Source organism: Rhinopithecus roxellana, chromosome 3 (genome assembly GCF_007565055.1).
Source record: "Rhinopithecus roxellana isolate Shanxi Qingling chromosome 3, ASM756505v1, whole genome shotgun sequence".
Classification (NCBI taxonomy): domain Eukaryota; kingdom Metazoa; phylum Chordata; class Mammalia; order Primates; family Cercopithecidae; genus Rhinopithecus; species Rhinopithecus roxellana.
In genome coordinates, this window is record NC_044551.1 from 184,920,027 (window position 1) to 184,941,034 (window position 21,008).

A 21,008-nucleotide genomic window follows, 5' to 3' on the forward strand; every position below is an offset into this window, starting at 1 on the left:
TATCAAAGAGTTTTTCTTTTCTAAGATTAAGTGTCAGCGTACACAAAGCCCTTAGCACAGCAACTGGCAAAGAGGAAATATTCAGTTAACAGTGGCTTCTGCTATTAGGATAATTGTTACTCTTATTCCTCAACTTTGGTTCAGGATAAGAATTTTACTGCAATTCTGATCCCATATCAGACCACTAGTCTTCTCACAAAATAAGAGCCATAATGGCAGCAAGCCTGGGGGAGGGGCGCCCGCCATTGCTGAGGCTTGAGTAGGTAAACAAAGTGGCCAGCAAGCTCGAACTGGCTGGAGTCCACCACAGCTCAAGGAGGCCTGCCTGCCTCTGTAGACTCCACCTCTGGGGACAGGGCATAGCCAAACAAAAGGCAGAAGAAACCTCTGCAGATTTAAATGTCCCTGTCTGACAGCTTTGACGAGAGTAGTGGTTCTCCCAGCGTGGAGTTTGAGATCTGAGACTGGACAGACTGCCTCCTCAAGTGGGTCCCTGGTCCCCAAGTAGCCTAACTGGGAGGCACCCCAAGTAGGGGCAGACGGACACCTCACACAACCAGGTACCCCTCTGAGACGAAGGTTCTAGAGGAACGATCAGACAGCAACATTTGCTGTTTAGCAATATTTACTCTTCTGCAGCCTCCGCTGCTGATACCCAGACAAACACCATCTGGAATGGACCTCTAGCAAACTCCAAGAGACCTGTAGCTGAGGGTCCTGACTGTTAGAAGGAAAACTAACAAACAGAAAGGACATCCACACCAAAAACCCCATCTGTACATCACCATCATCAAAGACCAAAGGTAGATAAAACCACAAAGATGAGGAAAAAACAAGCAGAAAAGCTGAAAATTCTAAAAATTGGAGCGCCTCTCACCCTCCAAAGGAACGCAACTCCTCACCATCAACAGAACAAAGCTGGACGGAGAATGACTTCGATGAGTTGAGAGAAGAAGACTTCAGACGATCAAATTTCTCTGAGCTAAAGGAGGAAGTTCGAACCCATTGCAAAGAAGCTAAAAACGTTGAAAAAAGATTAGACGAATGGCTAACTAGAATAACCAATGTAGAGAAGTCCTTAAATGACCTTATGGAGCTGAAAACCTTGGCATGAGAAGTATGTGACAAATGCACAAGCTTTAGTAACTGATTCGATCAACTGCAAGAAAGGGTATCAGTGATTGAAGATCAAATGAATGAAATGAAACAAGAAGAGAAGTGTAGAGAAAAAAGAACAAAAAGAAACAAAGCATCCAAGAAATATGGGACTGTGTGAAAAGACCAAATCTACGTCTGATTGATGTACCTGAAAGTGTCAGGGAGAATGAAACCAAGTTGGAAAACACTCTGCAGGATATTATCCAGGAGAACTTCCCCAGCCTAGCAAGGCAGGCCAACATTCAAATTCAGGAAATACAGAGAACGCCACAAAGATACTCCTCCAGAAGAGCAACTCCAAGACACATAATTGCCAGATTCACCAAAGTTGAAATGAAGGAAAGAATCTTAAGGGCAGCCAGAGAGAAAGGTCGGGTTACCCACAAAGGGAAGCCCATCAGACTAACAGCAGATCTCCTGGCAGAAACTCTACAAGCCAGAAGAGAGTGGGGGCCAATATTCAACACTCTTAAAAGAATTTTCAACCCAGAATTTCATATCCAGCCAAACGAAGCTTCATAAGTGAAGGAGAAATAAAATACTTTACAGACAAGCAAATGCTGAGAGATTTTGTCACCACCAGGCCTGCCCTACAAGAGCTCCTGAAGGAAGCACTAAATATGGAAAGGAAAAACCAGTACCAACCACTGCAAAAACATGCCAAAATTTAAAGACCATTGATGCTAGGAAGAAACTGCATCAACTAACGAGCAAAATAAGCAGCTAACATCATAATGATAGGATCAAATTCACATATCACAATATTAACCTTAAATATAAATGCTCCAATTAAAAGACACAGACTGGCAAATTGGATAAAGAGTCAAGACCCATCAGTCTGCTGTATTCAGGAGACCCATCTCACAGGCAGAGACACACATAGGCTCAAAATAAAGGGATGGAGGAAGATCTACCAAACAAATGGAAAACAAAAAAAGACAGAGATTGCAATCCTAGTCTCTGATAAAACAGACTTTAAACCATCAAAGATCAAAAGAGACAAAGAAGGTCATTACATAATGGTAAAGGGATCAATTCAACAAGAAGAGCTAACTATCCTAAATACATATGCACCCAATACAGGAGCACCCAGATTCATAAAACAAGTCCTTAGAGACTTACAAAGAGACTTAGAATCCCACACAATAATAATGGGAGACTTTAACACCCCACTGTCAACATTAGATAAATCCACCAGACAGAAAATTAACAAGGATATCCATGAATTGAACTCAGCTCTGCACCAAGCAGACCTAATAGACTTCTACAGAACGCCCCACCCCAAATCAAGAGAATATACCTCCTTCTCTGCACCACATCACACTTATTCCAAAATTGACCACATAGTTGGAAGCAAAGCACTCCTCAGCAAATGTAAAAGAACAGAAATTATAACAAACTGTCTCTCAGACCACAGTGCAATCAAACTGGAACTCAGGACTAAGAAACTCAATCAAAACTGCTCAACTACATGGAAACTGAACAACCTGCTCCTCAATGACTACTGGGTACATAACGAAATGAAGGCAGAAATAAAGATGTTCTTTGAAACCAATGAGAACAAAGATACAACATACCAGAATCTCTGGGACATATTTAAAGCAGTGTGTACAGGGAAATTTATAGCACTAAATGCCCACAAGAGAAAGCTGGAAAGATCTAAAATTGACACCCTAACATCACAATTAAAAGAACTAGAGAAGCAAGATCAAACACACTCAAAAGCTAGCAGAAGGCAAGAAATAACTAAGATCAGAGCAGAACTGAAGGAGAGAGACACAAAAAACCCTCCAAAAAATCAGTGAATCCAGGAGCTGGTTTTTTGAAAAGATCAACAAAATTGATAGACCGCTAGCAAGACAAAGAAAAAAAGAAGAATCAAATAGACGCAATAAAAAATAATAAAGGGGATATCACCACCGACCCCACAGAAATACAAACTACCATCAGAGAATACTATAAACACCTCTAAGCAAATAAACTAGAAAACCTAGAAGAAATGGATAATTTCCTGGACACTTACACTCTTCCAAGACTAAACCAGGAAGAAGTTGAATCCCTGAACAGACCAATAGCAGGCTCTGAAATTGAGGCAATAATTAATAGCCTACCAAACAAAAAAGTCCAGGACCAGATGGATTCACAGCCGAATTCTACCAGAGGTACAAAGAGGAGGAATTGATACCATTCCTTCTGAAACTATTCCAATCAATAGAAAAAGAGGGAATACTCCCTAACTTGAATGAGGCCAACATCATCCTGATAACAAAGCCTGGCAGAGATACAATAGAAAAAGAGAATTTTAGATCAATATCCCTGATGAACATCGATGCAAAAATCCTCAATAAAATACTGACAAACCGAATCCAGGAGCACATCAGAAAGCTCATCCACCAGGATCAAGTGGGCTTTATCCCTGGGATGCAAGGCTGGTTCAACATACGCAAATCAATAAACATAATCCAGCATATAAACAGAACCAAAGACAAAAACCACATGACTATCTCAATACATGCAGAAAAGTCCTTTGACAAAATTCAACAGCCTTCATGCTAAAAACTCAATAAATTTGGTACTGACGGAACATATCTCAAAATAATAAGAGCTATTTATGACAAACCCACAGCCAATATCATATTGAATGGGCAAAAACTGGAAGCATTCCCTTTGAAAACTGGCACAAGACAGGGACGCCCTCTCTCACCACTCCTATCCAACATAGTGTTGGAAGTTCTGGCCAGGGCAATCAGGCAGGAGAAAGAAATAAAGGATATTCAATTAGGAAAAGAAGAAGTGAAATTGTCCCTGTTTGCAGATGACATGATTGTATATTTAGAAAACCCCATTGTCTCAGCCCAAAATCTCCTTAAGCTGATAAGCAACTTCAGCAAAGTCTCAGGATACAAAATCAATTGGCAAAAATCACAAGCATTTTTATATACCAGTAAGAGACAAACAGAGAGCCAAATCATGAGTGAACTCCCATTCACAATTGCTTCAAAGAGAATAAAATACCTAGGAATCCAACTTACAAGGGATGTGAAGGACCTCTTCAAGGAGAACTACAAACCACTGCTCAATGAAATAAAAGAGGACACAAACAAATGGAAGAACATACCATCCTCATGGATAGGAAGAATCAATATCATGAAAATGGCCATACTGCCCAAGGTAATTTATAGACTCAATGCCATCCCCATTAAGCTACCAATGACCTTCTTCACAGAATTGGAAAAAACTGCTTTAAAGTTCATATGAAACCAAAAAAAGAGCCTATATTGCCAAGACAATCCTAAGCAAAAAGAACAAAGCTGGAGGCATCACGCGACCTGACTTCAAACTATACTACAAGGCTACAGTAACCAAAACAGCATTGTACTGGTACCAAAACAGAGATATAGACCAATGGAACAGAAGAGAGTCCTCAGAAATAATACCACACATCTACAGCCATCTGATCTTTGACAAACCTGACAAAAACAAGAAATGGGGAAAGGATTCCCTATTTAATGAACGGCGCTGGGAAAATTGGCTAGCCATAAGTAGAAAGCTGAAACTAGATCCTTTCCTTACTCCTTATATGAAAATTAATTCAAGACGGATTAGAGACTTAAATGTTAGACCTAATACCATAAAAACCCTAGAAGAAAACCTAGGCAATACCATTCAGGACATAGGCATGGACAAAGACTTCATGTCTAAAACACCAAAAGCAATGGCAACAACCAAAATGGACAAACGGGATCTAATTAAACTAAAGAGCTTCTGCACAGCAAAGGAAACTACCATCAGAGTGAACAGGCAACCTACAGAATGGGAGAAAATTTTTGCAATCTACTCATCTGACAAAAGGCTAATATCCAGAACCTACAAAGAACTCAAACAAATTTACAAGAAAAAAAACAACCCCATCAAAAAGTGGGCAAAGGATATGAACAGACACTTCTCAAAAGAAGACATTTATGCAGCCAACAGACACATGAAAAAATGCTCATTATCACTTGCCATCAGAGAAATGCAAATCAAAACCACAATGAGATACCATCTCACACCAGTTAGAATGGCAATCATTAAAAAGTCAGGAAACAGCAGGTACTGGAGAGGATGTGGAGAAATAGGAACACTTTTACACTGTTGGTGGGACTGTAAACTAGTTCAACCATTGTGGAAGACAGTGTGGCGATTCCTCAAGGATCTAGAACTAGAAATACCATTGGACCCAGCCGTCCCATTACTGGGTAGTAACCCAAAGGATTATAAATAATGCTGCTATAAAGACACATGCACACATATGTTTATTGCGGCACTATTCGCAATCGCAAAGACTTGGAACCAACCCAAATGTCCATCAGTGACAGACTGGATTCAGAAAATGTGGCACATATACACCATGGAATACTATGCAACCATAAAAAAGGATGAGTTCATGTCATTTGTAGGGACATGAATGAAGCTAGAAACCATCATTCTCAGCAAACTATCACAAGAATAGAAAACCAAACGCCACACGTTCTCACTCATAGGTGGGAACTGAACAATGAGAACACTTGGACACAGGAAGGGGAACATCACACACCAGGGCCTGTCGTGAGGTGGAGGAAGCAGGGAGGAATAGCATTAGGAGATATACCTAATGTAAATGGCGAGTTAGTAGGTGAAGCACACCAACATGGCACATGTATACATATGTAACAAACCTGCACGTTGTGCACATGTACCCTAGAACTTAAAGTATAATAAAAAAAATTTTTTTTAAATAAGAGCCATAATAACAGATGTGAGTATATGCCCATATACAATGCTTTCCTACAGGGGTGTCCAAACTTCTGGCTTCCCTGGGCCACACTGGAAGAATTGTCTTGGGTCACACATAAAATATACTAACCCTAACAAAAGCTGATGAGCTAAATCATCATCATAATCATCATCATCATATCATAATGTTTTAAGAAAGTTTATGAATTTGTGTTGGGCCATGTTCAAAGCCACCCTGGGCCGCATGTGGGCCATGCGTTGGACAAGCTTGTGGTTTAACAGCTTTTAGAGGACTTCCAGAGAACATTATCACATGTAATCTTCACAATGACCCCAGAAAGAGAATATCATGACTTGGATTACAATTATCTGAGACTTTATAGATGCAAAGATTCTCCCTAACTCACAGCAGGTACAAGACAAAGCCAGGACTTATATGGGGGTCTTTTGACTCCAACCCCAGTGTGCTTTCCATAGCAGTACATTGCGAAGCTCAGCCATGTTACACCAACTTTTCCACCAATAGGGCCTGGAATGAGGCTTCAGTAGCTCCCTGAAATGCAGTTGTCTTTGCTTTCCTCCACCCACATGTCCTCAGACCATATGGGATATCAAGAGGAGAAATAGAAAGGGGAAACAATAAGAATAATACCACAGAAACCGTAGCTTTTATAGGCAAATTACTTTTAAAATACACAGAGTGAGCAGAAGGAGACAGGCAGAGAAGGGCCTGAGGTCCTGGGAAAAGGACCTTGCTGCAAAGGAGAGGTAAAGTCTGTCACCTGCTCTGAAGAAAAGGGCGCCCCTTGTGCCTTAGGTTTGTGAACTTGATTCATCCCAAATCCCTCATGTCTTGAGTCTCTCTCCATATTCTCTTAGAGAGCAGCCTTGTTGCTAGATTTCTGTTTAGGACCCTTTTTCCCCAAAACAGCTCAGGCCAACAGCCAGCCTTTCTCACCTTTCAACCTGGGCTCCAGCCTACCCCTCTCAGACAGATTTCACGACAGAACTTTCCCAGCTTCACTCAGCTCCCAGCACCTCCTCTTCCTAGTTGCTGCTCTGGGAGACCTGTCCATCCTGCACCTGCCTGGGCCTCATGGATGAGTCCTAAAAGTCCAGTTGGACAGTGGAGTAGCTAACCCATGGAATGAAGGAGAATTCCTTGCTGTGCTCCTACATCCTTGCTGTACCCAGCAAGGAGAATACCCTCAGGCCTGGCACCCACAGATGGTCTGCACCTTCCTCCCAAGCAGACCCACTGGTCTGATGCCTCTGGGTTTCCCAGAAGCTTCTGTGGGTCCCGTTAATTTAGAATCTCCCTGAGGCTGCACAGGATGGCTAGAAGATGGACAGTTTTTAATGATCTGTTTGGAAGTTAGGGGTGTCCAATTTCAAAAATGTGACTTTTGAACCAAAGAATCTCTACAGAGCAGTGGTTCTCAACCAGGGTCAATCACCACCATCACCAGCACCACCACTCCAACCAGGGGACATTTGACAATGTCTAGAATCATCTTTCTTGCCACAACTGGGGAGGGGTGCTGTTGGCATCCATTGGGTAGAGGCCAGGGATGCTACAATGCACAGGACAGCCCCCCATCCCAGCAGAGAATTGTGTAGTCCAAAATATTAATAGCACCAAGGTTGAGAAATGATAGTCTAGAAAATATAATAGAGCATCCTTGTAAATCAAGAGCGCTAAGTAGACAGCAGCTATAAGATAGCAAATCATTTTCTACCATTCTTTGAAAATGGAACATTACAACTGAGAGAAGTAGAAGCCTCTCTCATATGCTATCACCTCAGAACACCCTAAAATCAATCTTGAAACCACAAGCTACCGACAGTGAGGCAGGCAAGATTCATTAGCCCAATATTAAATCCATAGCCAGCCTCCTCCTTAATAAACAGAGGGAGCAGTGGTGGGTCCTGAACCTCAGTCATTCTTAGACCACCTTTATGATTTTTATCATATTCAGTAAAATCTGTCCACCAGATTTTTAATTACCTTACTTTTTCTAAAATTTATTTGAAAAGGAAAATTTATATCACAGGGCCCTATGGGAAACCAGGATCACTTGCTATTCTTAGGAGGTAAAAATTAATACAATGAAATCAAAACAGTTATATTCTAACTACAGATTATTATTTGCTATAGCATTCTTTGCATTAAAAAGTAGGATAGACAAACATTAGAATAGGGTCAAGGAGGGCGGAGCAAGATGGCCGAATAGGAACAGCTCCAGTCTCCAACTCCCAGCGCGAGCGACACAGAAGACCGGTGATTTCTGCATTTTCAACTGAGGTACTGGGGTCATCTCACTAAGGAGTGCCGGACAATCGGTGCTGGTCAGCTGCTGCAGCCCGACCAGCGAGAGCTGAAGCAGGGCAAGGCACCGCCTCACCTGGGAAGTGCAAGGGGGAAGGAAATCCCTTTTCCTAGCCAGAGGAACTGAGACACACAACACCTGGAAAATTGGGTAACTCCCACCCCAATACTGCACTTTAAGCAAATGGGCACACCAGGAGATTATATCCCACACCTGGCCAGGAGGGTCCCACGCCCACGGAACCTCCCTCATTGCTAACACAGCAGTCTGGGATCTAACCGCAAGGCAGCAGCCAGGCTGGGGGAGGGGCGCCCGCCATTGCTGAGGCTTAAGTAGGTAAACAAAGACGCTGGGAAGCTTGAACTGGGTGGAGCTCACAGCAGCTCAAGGAAACCTGCCTGTCTCTGTAGACTCCACCTCTGGGGACAGGGCACAGTTAACAACAACAACAACAAAAGAAGCAGGAACCTCTGCAGACGCAAACGACTCTGTCTGACAGCTTTGAAGAGAGCAGTGGATCTCCCAACATGGAGGTTGAGATCTGAGAACGGACAGACTGTCTGCTCAAGTGGGTCCCTGACCCCTGAGTAGCCTAACTGGGAGACATCCCCCACTAGGGGCAGTCTGACACCCCACACCTCACAGGGTGGAGTACACCCCTGAGAGGAAGCTTCCAAAGTAAGAATCAGACAGGTACACTCGCTGTTCAGCAATATTCTATCTTCTGCAACCTCTGCTGCTGATACCCAGGCAAACAGGGTCTGGAGTGGACCTCAAGCAATCTCCAACAGACCTACCTTAAGGGTCCTGACTGTTAGAAGGAAAACTATCAAACAGGAAGGACACCTATACCAAAACCCCATCAGTACATCAACATCATCAAAGACCAGAGGCAGATAAAACCACAAAGATGGGGAAAAAGCAGGGCAGAAAAGCTGGAAATTCAAAAAATAAGAGCGCAACTCCCCCAGCAAAGGAGCACAGCTCATCACCAGCAACGGATCAAAGCTGGTCAGAGAATGACTTTGATGAGATGAGAGAAGAAGGCTTCAGTCCATCAAACTTCTCAGAGCTAAAGGAGGAATTACATACCCAGCGCAAAGAAACTAAAAATCTTGAAAAAAGAGTGGAAGAATTGATAGCTAGAATAATTAATGCAGAGAAAGTCATAAACGAAATGACAGAGATGAAAACCATGACATGAGAAGTACGTGACAAATGCACAAGCTTCAGTAACCAACTTGATCAACTGGAAAAAAGAGTATCAGCAATTGAGGATCAAATGAATGAAATGAAGCGAGAAGAGAAACCAAAAGAAAAAAGAAGAAAAAGAAATGAACAACGCCTGCAAGAAGTATGGGATTATGTAAAAAGACCAAATCTACATCTGATTGGGGTGCCTGAAAGTGAGGGGGGAAATGGAACCAAGTTGGAAAACACTCTTCAGGATATCATCCAGGAGAACTTCCCCAACCTAGTAGGGCAGGCCAACATTCAAATTCAGGAAATACAGAGAATGCCACAAAGATACTCCTCGTGAAGAGCAACTCCAAGACACATAATTGCCTGATTCACCAAAGTTGAAATGAAGGAAAAAATCTTAAGGGCAGCCAGAGAGAAAGGTCGGGTTACCCACAAAGGGAAGCCCATCAGACTAACAACAGATCTCTCGGCAGAAACTCTACAAGCCAGAAGAGAGTGGGGGCCAATATTCAACATTCTTAAAGAAGAGAATTTTCAACCCAGAATTTCATATCCAGCCAAATTAAGTTTCATAAGTGAAGGAGAAATAAAATCCTTTACAGATAAGCAAATGCTTAGAGATTTTGTCACCACCAGGCCTGCCTTACAAGAGACCCTGAAGGAAGCCCTAAACATGGAAAGGAACAACCGGTACCAGCCATTGCAAAAACATGCCAAAATGTAAAGACCATCGAGGCTAGGAAGAAACTGCATCAACTAACGAGCAAAATAACCAGTTAATATCATAATGGCAGGATCAAGTTCACACATAACAATATTAACCTTAACTGTAAATGGACTAAATGCTCCAATTAAAAGACACAGACTGGCAAACTGGATAAAGAGTCAAGACCCATCAGTCTGCTGTATTCAGGAGACCCATCTCACATGCATAGACATACATAGGCTCAAAATAAAGGGATGGAGGAAGATCTACCAAGCAAATGGAGAACAAAAAAAAGCAGGGGTTGCAATCCTAGTCTCTGATAAAACAGACTTTAAACCATCAAAGATCAAAAGAGACAAAGAAGGCCATTACATAATGGTAAAAGGATCAATTCAACAGGAAGAGCTAACAATCCTAAATATATATGCACCCAATACAGGAGCACCCAGATTCATAAAGCAAGTCCTTAGAGACTTACAAAGAGACTTAGACTCCCGTACAATAATAATGGGAGACTTCAACACTCCACTGTCAACATTAGACAGATCAACGAGACAGAAAGTTAACAAGGATATCCAGGAATTGAACTCATCTCTGCACCAAGTGGACCTAATAGACATCTATAGAACTCTCCACCCCAAATCAACAGAATATACATTCTTCTCGGCACCACATCACACTTCTTCCAAAATTGACCACATAATTGGAAGTAAGGCACTCCTCAGCAAATGTAAAAGAAAAGAAATTGTAACAAACTGTCTCTCAGACCACAGTGCAATCAAACTAGAACTCAGGACTAAGAAACTCAATCAAAACCGCTCAACTACATGGAAACTGAACAACCTGCTCCTCAATGACTACTGGGTACATAACGAAATGAAGGCAGAAATAAAGATGTTCTTTGAAACCAATGAGAACAAAGATACAACATACCAGAATCTCTGGGACACATTTAAAGCAGTGTGTAGAGGGAAATTTATAGCACTAAATGCCCACAAGAGAAAGCTGGAAAGATATAAAATTGACAGTCTAACATCACAATTAAAAGAACTAGAGAGGCAAGAGCAAACACATTCAAAAGCTAGCAGAAGGCAAGAAATAACTAAGATCAGAGCAGAACTGAAGGAGATAGAGACACAAAAAACCCTCCAAAAAATCAATGAATCCAGGAGTTGGTTTCTTGAAAAGATCAACAAAATTGACAGACCACTAGCAAGACTAATAAAGAAGAAAAGAGAGAAGAATCAAATAGACGCAATAAAAAATGATAAAGGGGATATCACCACCGACCCCACATAAATACAAACTAGCATCAGAGAATACTATAAACACCTCTATGCAAATCAACTAGAAAATCTAGAAGAAATGGATAATTTCCTGGACACTTACACTCTTCCAAGACTAAACCAGGAAGAAGTTGAATCCCTGAATAGACCAATAGCAGGCTCTGAAATTGAGGCAATAATTAATAGCCTACCAACCAAAAAAAGTCCAGGACCAGATGGATTCACAGCTGAATTCTACCAGAGGTACAAGGAGGAGCTGGTAAGATTCCTTCTGAAACTATTCCAATCAATAGAAAAAGAGGGAATCCTCCCTAACTCATTTTATGAGGCCAACATCATCCTGATACCAAAGCCTGGCAGAGACACAACAAAAAAAGAAAATTTTAGACCAATATCCCTGATGAACATCGATGCAAAAATCCTCAATAAAATACTGACAAACTGGATTCAGCAGCACATCAAAAAGCTTATCCACCATGATCAAGTGGACTTCATCCCTGGGATGCAAGGCTGGTTCAACATTCGCAAATCAATAAACATAATCCAGCATATAAACAGAACCACAGACAAGAACCACATGATTATCTCAATAGATGCAGAAAAGGCTTTTGACAAAATTCAACAGCCCTTCATGCTAAAAACTCAATAAATTCGGTATTGATGGAACGTACCTCAAAATAATAAGAGCTATTTATGACAAACCCACAGCCAATATCATACTGAATGGGCAAAAACTGGAAAAATTCCCTTTGAAAACTGGCACAAGACAGGGATGCCCTGTCTCACCACTCCTATTCAACATAGTGTTGGAAGTTCTGGCTAGGGCAATCAGGCAAGAGAAAGAAATAAAGGGTATTCAGTTAGGAAAAGAAGAAGTGAAATTGTCCCTGTTTGCAGATGACATGATTGTATATTTAGAAAACCCCATTGTCTCAGCCCAAAATCTCAAGCTGATAAGCAAATTCAGCAAAGTCTCAGGATACAAAATTAATGTGCAAAAATCACAAGCATTTTTATACACCAGTAACAGACAAACAGAGATCCAAATCATGAATGAACTTCCATTCACAATTGCTTCAAAGAGAATAAAATACCTAGGAATCCAACTTACAAGGGATGTAAAGGACCTCTTCAAGGAGAACTACAAACCACTGCTCAGTGAAATCAAAGAGGACACAAACAAATGGAAGAACATACCATGCTCATGGAAAGGAAGAATCAATATCGTGAAAATGGCCATACTGCCCAAGGTTATTTATAGATTCAATGCCATCTCCATCAAGCTACCAATGAGTTTCTCCACAGAATTGGAAAAAACTGCTTTAAAGTTCATATGGAACCAAAAAAGAGCCCACATTGCCAAGACAATCCTAAGTCAAAAGAACAAAGCTGGAGGCATCACGCGACCTGACTTCAAACTATACTACAAGGCTACAGTAACCAAAACAGCATGGTACTGGTACCAAAACAGAGATATAGACCAATGGAACAGAAGAGAGTCCTCAGAAATAATACCACACATCTACAGCCATCTGATCTTTGACAAACCTGAGAGAAACAAGAAATGGGGAAAGGATTCCCTATTTAATAAATGGTGCTGGGAAAATTGGCTAGCCATAAGTAGAAAGCTGAAACTGGATCCCTTCCTTAGTCCTTATATGAAAATTAATTCAAGATGGATTAGAGACTTAAATGTTAGACCTAATACCATAAAAACCGTAGAAGAAAACCTAGGTAGTACCATTCAGGACATAGGCATGGGCAAGGACTTCATGTCTAAAACACCAAAAGCAATGGCAGCAAAAGCCAAAATTGACAAATGGGATCTCATTAAACTAAAGAGCTTCTGCACAGCAAAAGAAACTACCATCAGGGTGAACAGGCAACCTACAGAATGGGAGAAAATTTTTGCAATCTACTCATCTGACAAAGGGCTAATATCCAGAATCTACAAAGAACTCAAACAAATTTACAAGAAAAATACAAACAATCCCATCAAAAAGTGGGCAAAGGATATGAACAGACATTTCTCAAAAGAAGACATTCATACAGCCAACAGACACATGAAAAAATGCTCATCATCACTCGCCATCAGAGAAATGCAAATCAAAACCACAATGAGATACCATCTCACACCAGTTAGAATGGCAATCATTCAAAAGTCAGGAAACAACAGGTGCTGGAGAGGATGTGGAGAAATAGGAACACTTTTACACTGTTGGTGGGATTGTAAACTAGTTCAACCATTATGGAAAACAGTATGGCAATTCCTCAAGGATCTAGAACTAGATGTACCATATGACCCAGCCATCCCACTACTGGGTATATACCCAAAAGATTATAAATCATGCTGCTATAAAGACACATGCACACGTATGTTTATTGCGGCACTATTCACAATAGCAAAGACTTGGAATCAACCCAAATGTCCATCTGTGACAGACTGGATGAAGAAAATGTGGCACATATACACCATGGAATACTATGCAGCCATAAAAAAGGATGAGTTTGCGTCCTTTGTAGGGACATGGATGCAGCTGGAAACCATCATTCTTAGCATACTATCACAAGAACAGAAAACCAAACACCGCATGTTCTCACTCATAGGTGGGAACTGAACAATGAGATCACTTGAACTCAGGAAGGGGAACATCACACACCAGGGCCTATCATGGGGGGGGGGGGGAGGGATTGCATTGGGAGTTAAACCTGGTATAAATGATGAATTGATGGGTGCTAACGAGTTGATGGGTGCAGCACACCAACATGGCACAAGTATACATATGTAACAAACCTGCACGTTATGCACATGTACCCTAAAACTTAAAGTATAATAATAAAAAAAAGCATAGGGTCAAGAATATACCAGCATGAAATGATACATCCTCCTTGACATATTCAGCAGAACTGAAAATAAAAATGACTCTGATTTAGTGTGGGTGAGTGGGGTAGTACTTTAGGTACCCTAATGTAGTGAAAATCTCAATAGGGTGGGTGTCTGTGACCTAGGTTCCCTGATTTTAGGATGTCCCATGTACTAGTTGTATAGCCTTTGAAAAATCTCAGCCACTCTGAGCTTCCACTTTTTCATACATAAGAGTAATCACTCTGCTAATTTCCCAGACCACAAAGAGTCAAAATCATGTAAGCAAATGTAGTTTATAAACACAGTGAGGAATCATGAGCATTAAAGGCATATTGAGTGGCATTTGGCACTCTGCGGCCAGACTAGTTTTGAATCCCCATTCTGCCATTTCCTGGCTTTATGAACTTGCCTCAGTTTCCCTATCTATAAAGTTGGTATGATAATATGCCCTATCTTATAAGGTTGTCATGAGATTTGAGTGAAAAAGGCTTATAACTGGACTTAGCAATAAGAAGTACTGAAGAACTACAAGTTTAAAAACAAGCTGTAAGAGTTCAGATTATTATTTTTCTGTTCTCCCCAATAGTTTTGGAAAGTTATATTTAAGCTTGCTGAAAATCTCAAAGGAATGGCGTCAGGATAGAGTAAAGGCCAGACCTCGGGTAATAACTAGAGTCGATTGGACTCAGAAGTTTCTAGTGTGAGGTGGAAAACTGCAATGCTCCCTGGACTAAAAGAAGGAAGAAACTATCTCTACTCTTAGGATCTGCCTCCTAGGCAGAACTGGCCATAAGCCAGTTGCTTGCACTTTTCCCCTGAAACAAATTTGTTTGTTTGTTTGTTTTTTAAACTGACAGCAAATTTATTAAGGAAGTAAAGAGATAAAAGAAGAGTTACTCCATGGCAGAGCGACCCCTTGCCCTTTTTTTTTTTTTTTTTTTTTTTCTTTTTAAGATGAAGTCTCACCCCATAGCCCAGGCTGCAGTGCAATGGTGCGATCTCAGCTCACTGGAACCTCTGCCTCCTGGGTTCAAGCGATTCTCCTGCCTCAGCCTCCCAAGTAGCTTGGATTACAGGCGCCTGCCACCACGCCTGACTAATTTTTTGTATTTTTAGTAGAGATGGGGTTTCACCATGTTGGCCAGGCTGGTCTCAAACTCCTGACCCCGTGATCCACCCGCCTCGGCCTCCCAGAGTGCTGAGATTCCAGGCTTGAGCCACTGCACCTGGCCCTACTGGTTGCCCATTTTTATGGATATTTCTTGATTATATGCTGAACAAGGGGTGGATTATTCACCAGTTTCCTGGGAAAGGCATGGGCAATTCCCAAAGCTGAGGGTTTCTCCCATTTTTAGACCATATAGGGTAGCTTCTTGACGTTGCCATGGCATCTATAAACTGTCATGGCTCTGGTAGGAGTGTAGCAGTGAGGACGAGCAGAGGTCACTCTCATCACCATCTTGGTTTTGGTGAGGTTTGGCCGGATTTTTTGCTTCACTCTGCATAAAAACATTTTGAATGTGAGAATTGAAGCTAAGTCTTTTTCACCAGAGTTCTGCCTTTTATGTTGGTAAATGACAGTTTTCTCAGGGTGAACAATTCCCTCCTAATGGTCTAGCTCCTACCCAGACCTCCTAGGATCAATGAAGAGATCTGCCCTTGAACATGAAGAGGATTCGATTCTGAGCTACCATCACTTTTCTGAAAAAACAGGGAGGAGAGGGATCACGTTCACTCACCACTTCTAGTTCTGTGACACTACCCAGTAACAGCATGGAGAGACCACCAAACCACCCCCTGTCTTTTATTCATCCTCACCAGGGAGCATCCTGACCAGACCAGGACTGGCATTGGCTGTGAGAGTCTTCTGCTTCGAGGCTGCACCATCAGAAACACCGAGATGGCTGTTGGCATTGTCATCTATGCAGGTCATTGTCTCTGGGTAGTTCCTTTTGTCTGAATTTTCCTTTGTCCTTCCCCTTCCATCCCCTCCTCCAAATCCATCTTCAGTCAATGGGAACTGACAACAGTTCACAGTAACTTCCCATTTACTCATGTAACTTCCCATTTCTCAGCTAAGCAAACGGAGGCTAGGAATCACAGCAGTTCACTCACTCTACAGGAGACATGATGAGATTCCGAGTTAATATCACCCATCTGCACAAGACAGGGAAAGGGATTCATACTCAATCACCCCAATGGTTTTGTGCTACTAACTAAAGTCAGAATGAAGTGTATCTTCTTAAGTCTGTGGAATAACCTCACCAAACTTAACAACTTTCCCTTTGGAGCCTCTATTTCCTCATTTGTACAGTGGGGAGAATATTTGTATCTGTCTCATAGAGTGTTTGTAAGGACCAAGTTCCTCAGCACATGAAAAGCATCCAGCACTGCCTATAGCAAAGAGAGGGCTAGTGGGTTTTAGTTGTTTTTGCAGTTATGGTTTTACTATTACCTTTATTTATTTTATGGCTCCAGATATGGAGGCCTATCTCTCCTTCCAACTTTGATCCTGCTTTCCAATGAAAAAAAGATAATAGCAGGACTTCTCACAATGAAATCTAAACTCTTGGAGGGCAGTCTTGGGGCTGCTGTATGTCTAGTACTTAACACCAGTGCTCGTAGGTACTCAATTCACCTGTTGTTACATGAACACCTGAAGACTTCTGCCACAATAGAGGAAACGGGGTCTCTCTGGAGCATCTACCTTCACTGGAAAACTCCAGAATGTGTTTTCTTCTGAGTCTTCCACTTACTGGGACACTTTGGAATAGTTTGCTTATTTGCTTTTGTGTTTGGTTTGGTCTCCATAGAACACCACTTCCAATGGACATAGAAGAGCATTTAAATATCCATCTACCACAAGATTTACTCTTTGGGATTGTCAAACAAAAACAGTTCCTTTAAAAAATAATGTCACTATTTAGCCAGCTTTCCCTAATTTGGGAGAGGGGCATTATATTTGTCAGTTGAGATGACTTATTTCAAAGACCTTTAGCAATGGAGTTCAACACCATCTGGTAAACCTATTAAAAATGAACTCTCCAGCAATCTCCACTCTACCAAAAAAGAAAATAGTAATCATAACCACATAGATTTAGAGCTTCGCTTCTCTGGCTGAACAGAAATAAAGAAGAAACCTTGAGTAGGTGATGGGAGTGGTATATAGGCAGCAGATGTGGAGTGTTAGCCATGGCTCCAGCTAGTCGGACTGCCTAGGGGTAAAATTCCTTCATATTCTGCATGTTCCTGAACAAGATGGTTGGACTTTCAATGAAAGATGGACTAATAATTTCTGCCTTGTAGCTTTATAAGGTTCAAATGAGATTATCTGTGAAAAGGGCCTAATATGACAGTTGGAATACATCAGGCCCTCAAAAATATGAGAAAGAAAAGATACCAGTTGTTTTTAGCATTATTATCTAGAGCTGGGGTTCTCACCTTTGGCACCATTGACATTTTGGTCCATATTATTCTTTGTGACAGGGACTGTCCTGTAGCGTATTTAGCAGCCTCTCTGGCCTCTACCTATGAGATGCATTAGCACCCCCCACCAAGTGAGACAACCCCAAATTTCTCAAGACGTTGCCAAATGTCCTCTGGGGAGTAAAATCACTCCTGGTTGAGAGCAATGGTCCAGAATGCTCATTTCACCCTTGACATTATCAATGGATAAAACAGGGCCTCAGAGTCAAAGGCCTAAAAAGGCCAAGATGGATTTACAGAAGAAAGAGGTTCAATGTAGAGGTGTGTGCTCCTCACAGCAAACACTGAGTCCCAACTTACCAGAAACTAATTTAGTACCTTGTGTATATTGATTTATTTTCCCACTTCATATACCACAATCATCTCCATTTTTCAGATGAGGAATTGAAGTACAAAGAGATTCACTCACCCAAGGTCACATGACTCTTGAGTTGAACTCTCTGCAACCCAAGGTCAAGTATTCATAGAGCTGAGCTCTGACTCCAGAGCCCACACTCTTATCGACTGTCCCATACTGCCTCCCTTTGAACCCCTCTTTCCAAAAGAACAGAGGGGTCTCGGAAGGCAAGGATCAGGTGGGTGAAGGGGATAGTCCCAGGATCCCTGAATGGAGTGAGGCTGAGAGGCAGGCAGAGAGGCTACAGACCCAGGGGTGCGGCTGGAATCCCCACTCACAACTGCAACAACTTGAGTCTAATTTTAAAAGCCTAGAGTTTTTTCACTCCTACTGTTTTGTTGCTAGTTTAAATCCACAAGGCAACTAGCTAAACAGCATTAAAGCCATTTGCTTCTGGAGCTGATGTATTGGTTTTCTTTAATTTTGCACAGAAAATATGTGACTGGTGTTTTTTTCAGTTTACTGCTGAGGAGTATGGCACTGTAGTTAACATTCAGCAGCCCCAAAGGAGAGACTCCGTCTAAAGACAAAGTCTCAGTTTGACTCTCAGCTCTTAGGTGTGTGACCTTGGGTCCCAGGGGTTGGTGAAAGGAGAACTAGACTGGCAATCTGAGTCTTGGGTTTGCAATGTGACTCTGACATTGACTTATTCTTTCACTTTGGGCAGATCCTTTTTACCCTCTAGCCCTCAGCTTCCTCTAGTAGGGAAGAAGGTGACTGGATGAGATTGGGAGTTTTCAAACTTTGCCATCCTTTCTTTGACCAAAATTGTATGCAAAACTTCAACACAGGAGTGGAGTTCCCCAGGGTTAGTGCTGGGGTGGGGGCCTTTGGTCCCTACTACTCTTGCTCAGGCAACACCAACAACTTAGGCATGACCAAAGAAACAAGGAGGGAAACTACTGGTCCCAGGCACTGTCCTATCACAGGTCTTTTGCACATACAGTTCCTCAGTCGAAAACTCTGCTGCCAGCTCCACTCTCCCTTGAGGCCTCCCTTCAATATCATCTCCTTGGAGCAGCTTTCCCTGAGCAGGATCTCCAACACCACCTCTTTTCCACCTTGGCCTTTTGTTTACTGTGTATTATGTACTTCACAGGACTTATTAATTATCCTTTCTGTCTTCTTGTATATCTTCACTAGAATGTGAACACTATGTCTTGCCGTTGTATCCCACTGCTCGCCCATAACAGGTGGAACAGAACCTTTGTGCCAATTAGGAAAAGACAGCCCTTCTTTAAGACAGCTTACTATCATTTGCCAGAACTCTGTTCATAATAAACTTATAAATCTTTGGCAAATACAGAATAAGGGCTATGCTCTAGAGTTGTGCAGGGCACAGCCTGTGCATGGAAGCTCTGTCAGTGCCCACCACGGTGTCTGGCATGCATGAAGGGGATGCTCACAGAGGACCTGCTGGTAAATTATGTGAGGGCCCTACAGCTGTTCTCAGCAACCTTCTGAGGCAGGGCAAGTTCAAGTTAAAGAGTGAAGCCTCTTTTTTATCTTAAGCTCCTGTGAGACGAGCTGAGGGAATGGTGTAAGACATAGGCAAACAGGAGCTAAGGGACTGATTTCCTCATTTTCTCTCAAAGGCCACGAGACGAAAGCCATGCTGAACAACAGCGGCCCCCGCTACAAACGCAGCAAGATTGAGCGGCGCATGAACATAGACATCTTCTTCTGCATTGGGATCCTCATCCTCATGTGCCTTATTGGAGCTGTAGGTATGGGATGTTCTGGAAAGAACAAGGACACAGTAATCGATTTATTTGGGCAAGTTTCTTCAGCTTCCTCATTTATAAAGTAGGGCTAATAAAATGTAAATTCTACCCTGCCTACTTTAATGGGATGCCAATGAAACGAAAAGGCAAAAGAAAATCTCCTAAAAGTAGTATGTGCTCTTTGCTCGATGATTCAGAATATCATCTGATATTTATTTGGTCAAGAAATGTTTACTGAACACAGGCACTCTCAAAGCATGGAAGGAAAACAAGATGAATCAGACTATTTGTTTCCCATTGCTGCTGTAAAACATGAACACACAGCCATTTAGAACAACACAAATTTACTCTGTTACAGCTCTGGAGATCAGAAGTTCAAAATCAATTTCAGTAGGTTAAAACAGCAGTCTCTAACCCCTGGGCCAAAGACCAGTACCTCCTGTCAGATCAGCGGTGGCATTAAATTCTCACAGGAGCGCAAAACCTATTGTGAACTGCACATGCAAGGGATCTAGGTTGTGTGCTCCTTATGAGAATCTAATGCTTGATGATCTGTCACTGTCTCCCATTACCCCTAGATGGGACCGTATAGTTGCAAAAAAATGAGCTCAGGGCTCCCGCTGATTCCACTATGGTAAGTTGTATAATTATTTATGTATTACAATGTAATAATAGAAATAAAGTACACTGTAAATATAATGCACTTGAGTCATCCTGAAACCCCTGAAACCATCTCCCCAGCCCCACTGACGTGGAAAAGTTGTGTTCCAGAAAACCTGTCACTGGTACAAAAAAGGTTGCGGACCACTGGGTTAAAGTCAAGGAATCAGCAGTTCTGGTTCCTCTGGAGGCTCTGAGGGAAGAATCTATTCCTTGTCTTTTTCAGTTTCTAGTGGCTGCCCGTGGTTCTTAGTTTGTGGTTCCTTCCTCGGTCTTCAGAGTGTACCACCCCAGTCTCTGCCTACATTTCCTCTCCTCATCTGCAGCAGTAGCTCTCCCTGCCTTTTACAAGACACTTGTGATTACATCATTGGGCCCACCTTCATAATCCAGATACTCTTCTCATCTCAAGATCTGTGACCTAATCCTATCTGCAA

At 42.0% G+C, this 21,008-nt stretch overlaps 1 protein-coding gene across 1 annotated transcript in view; it reads left to right on the forward strand.

Annotated features, from left to right (window-relative positions):
* ATP10B (ATPase phospholipid transporting 10B (putative)) overlaps positions 1-21,008 on the forward strand; it is a 283,570-nt gene that overhangs the window by 184,327 nt on the left and 78,235 nt on the right. Inside the window, exons 8-9 of the mRNA XM_030927999.1 lie at positions 16,126-16,232; positions 19,783-19,914. Of these exons, the coding sequence (XP_030783859.1) occupies positions 16,126-16,232; positions 19,783-19,914 (239 nt within the window). The remainder of the gene's footprint in view (positions 1-16,125; positions 16,233-19,782; positions 19,915-21,008) is intronic.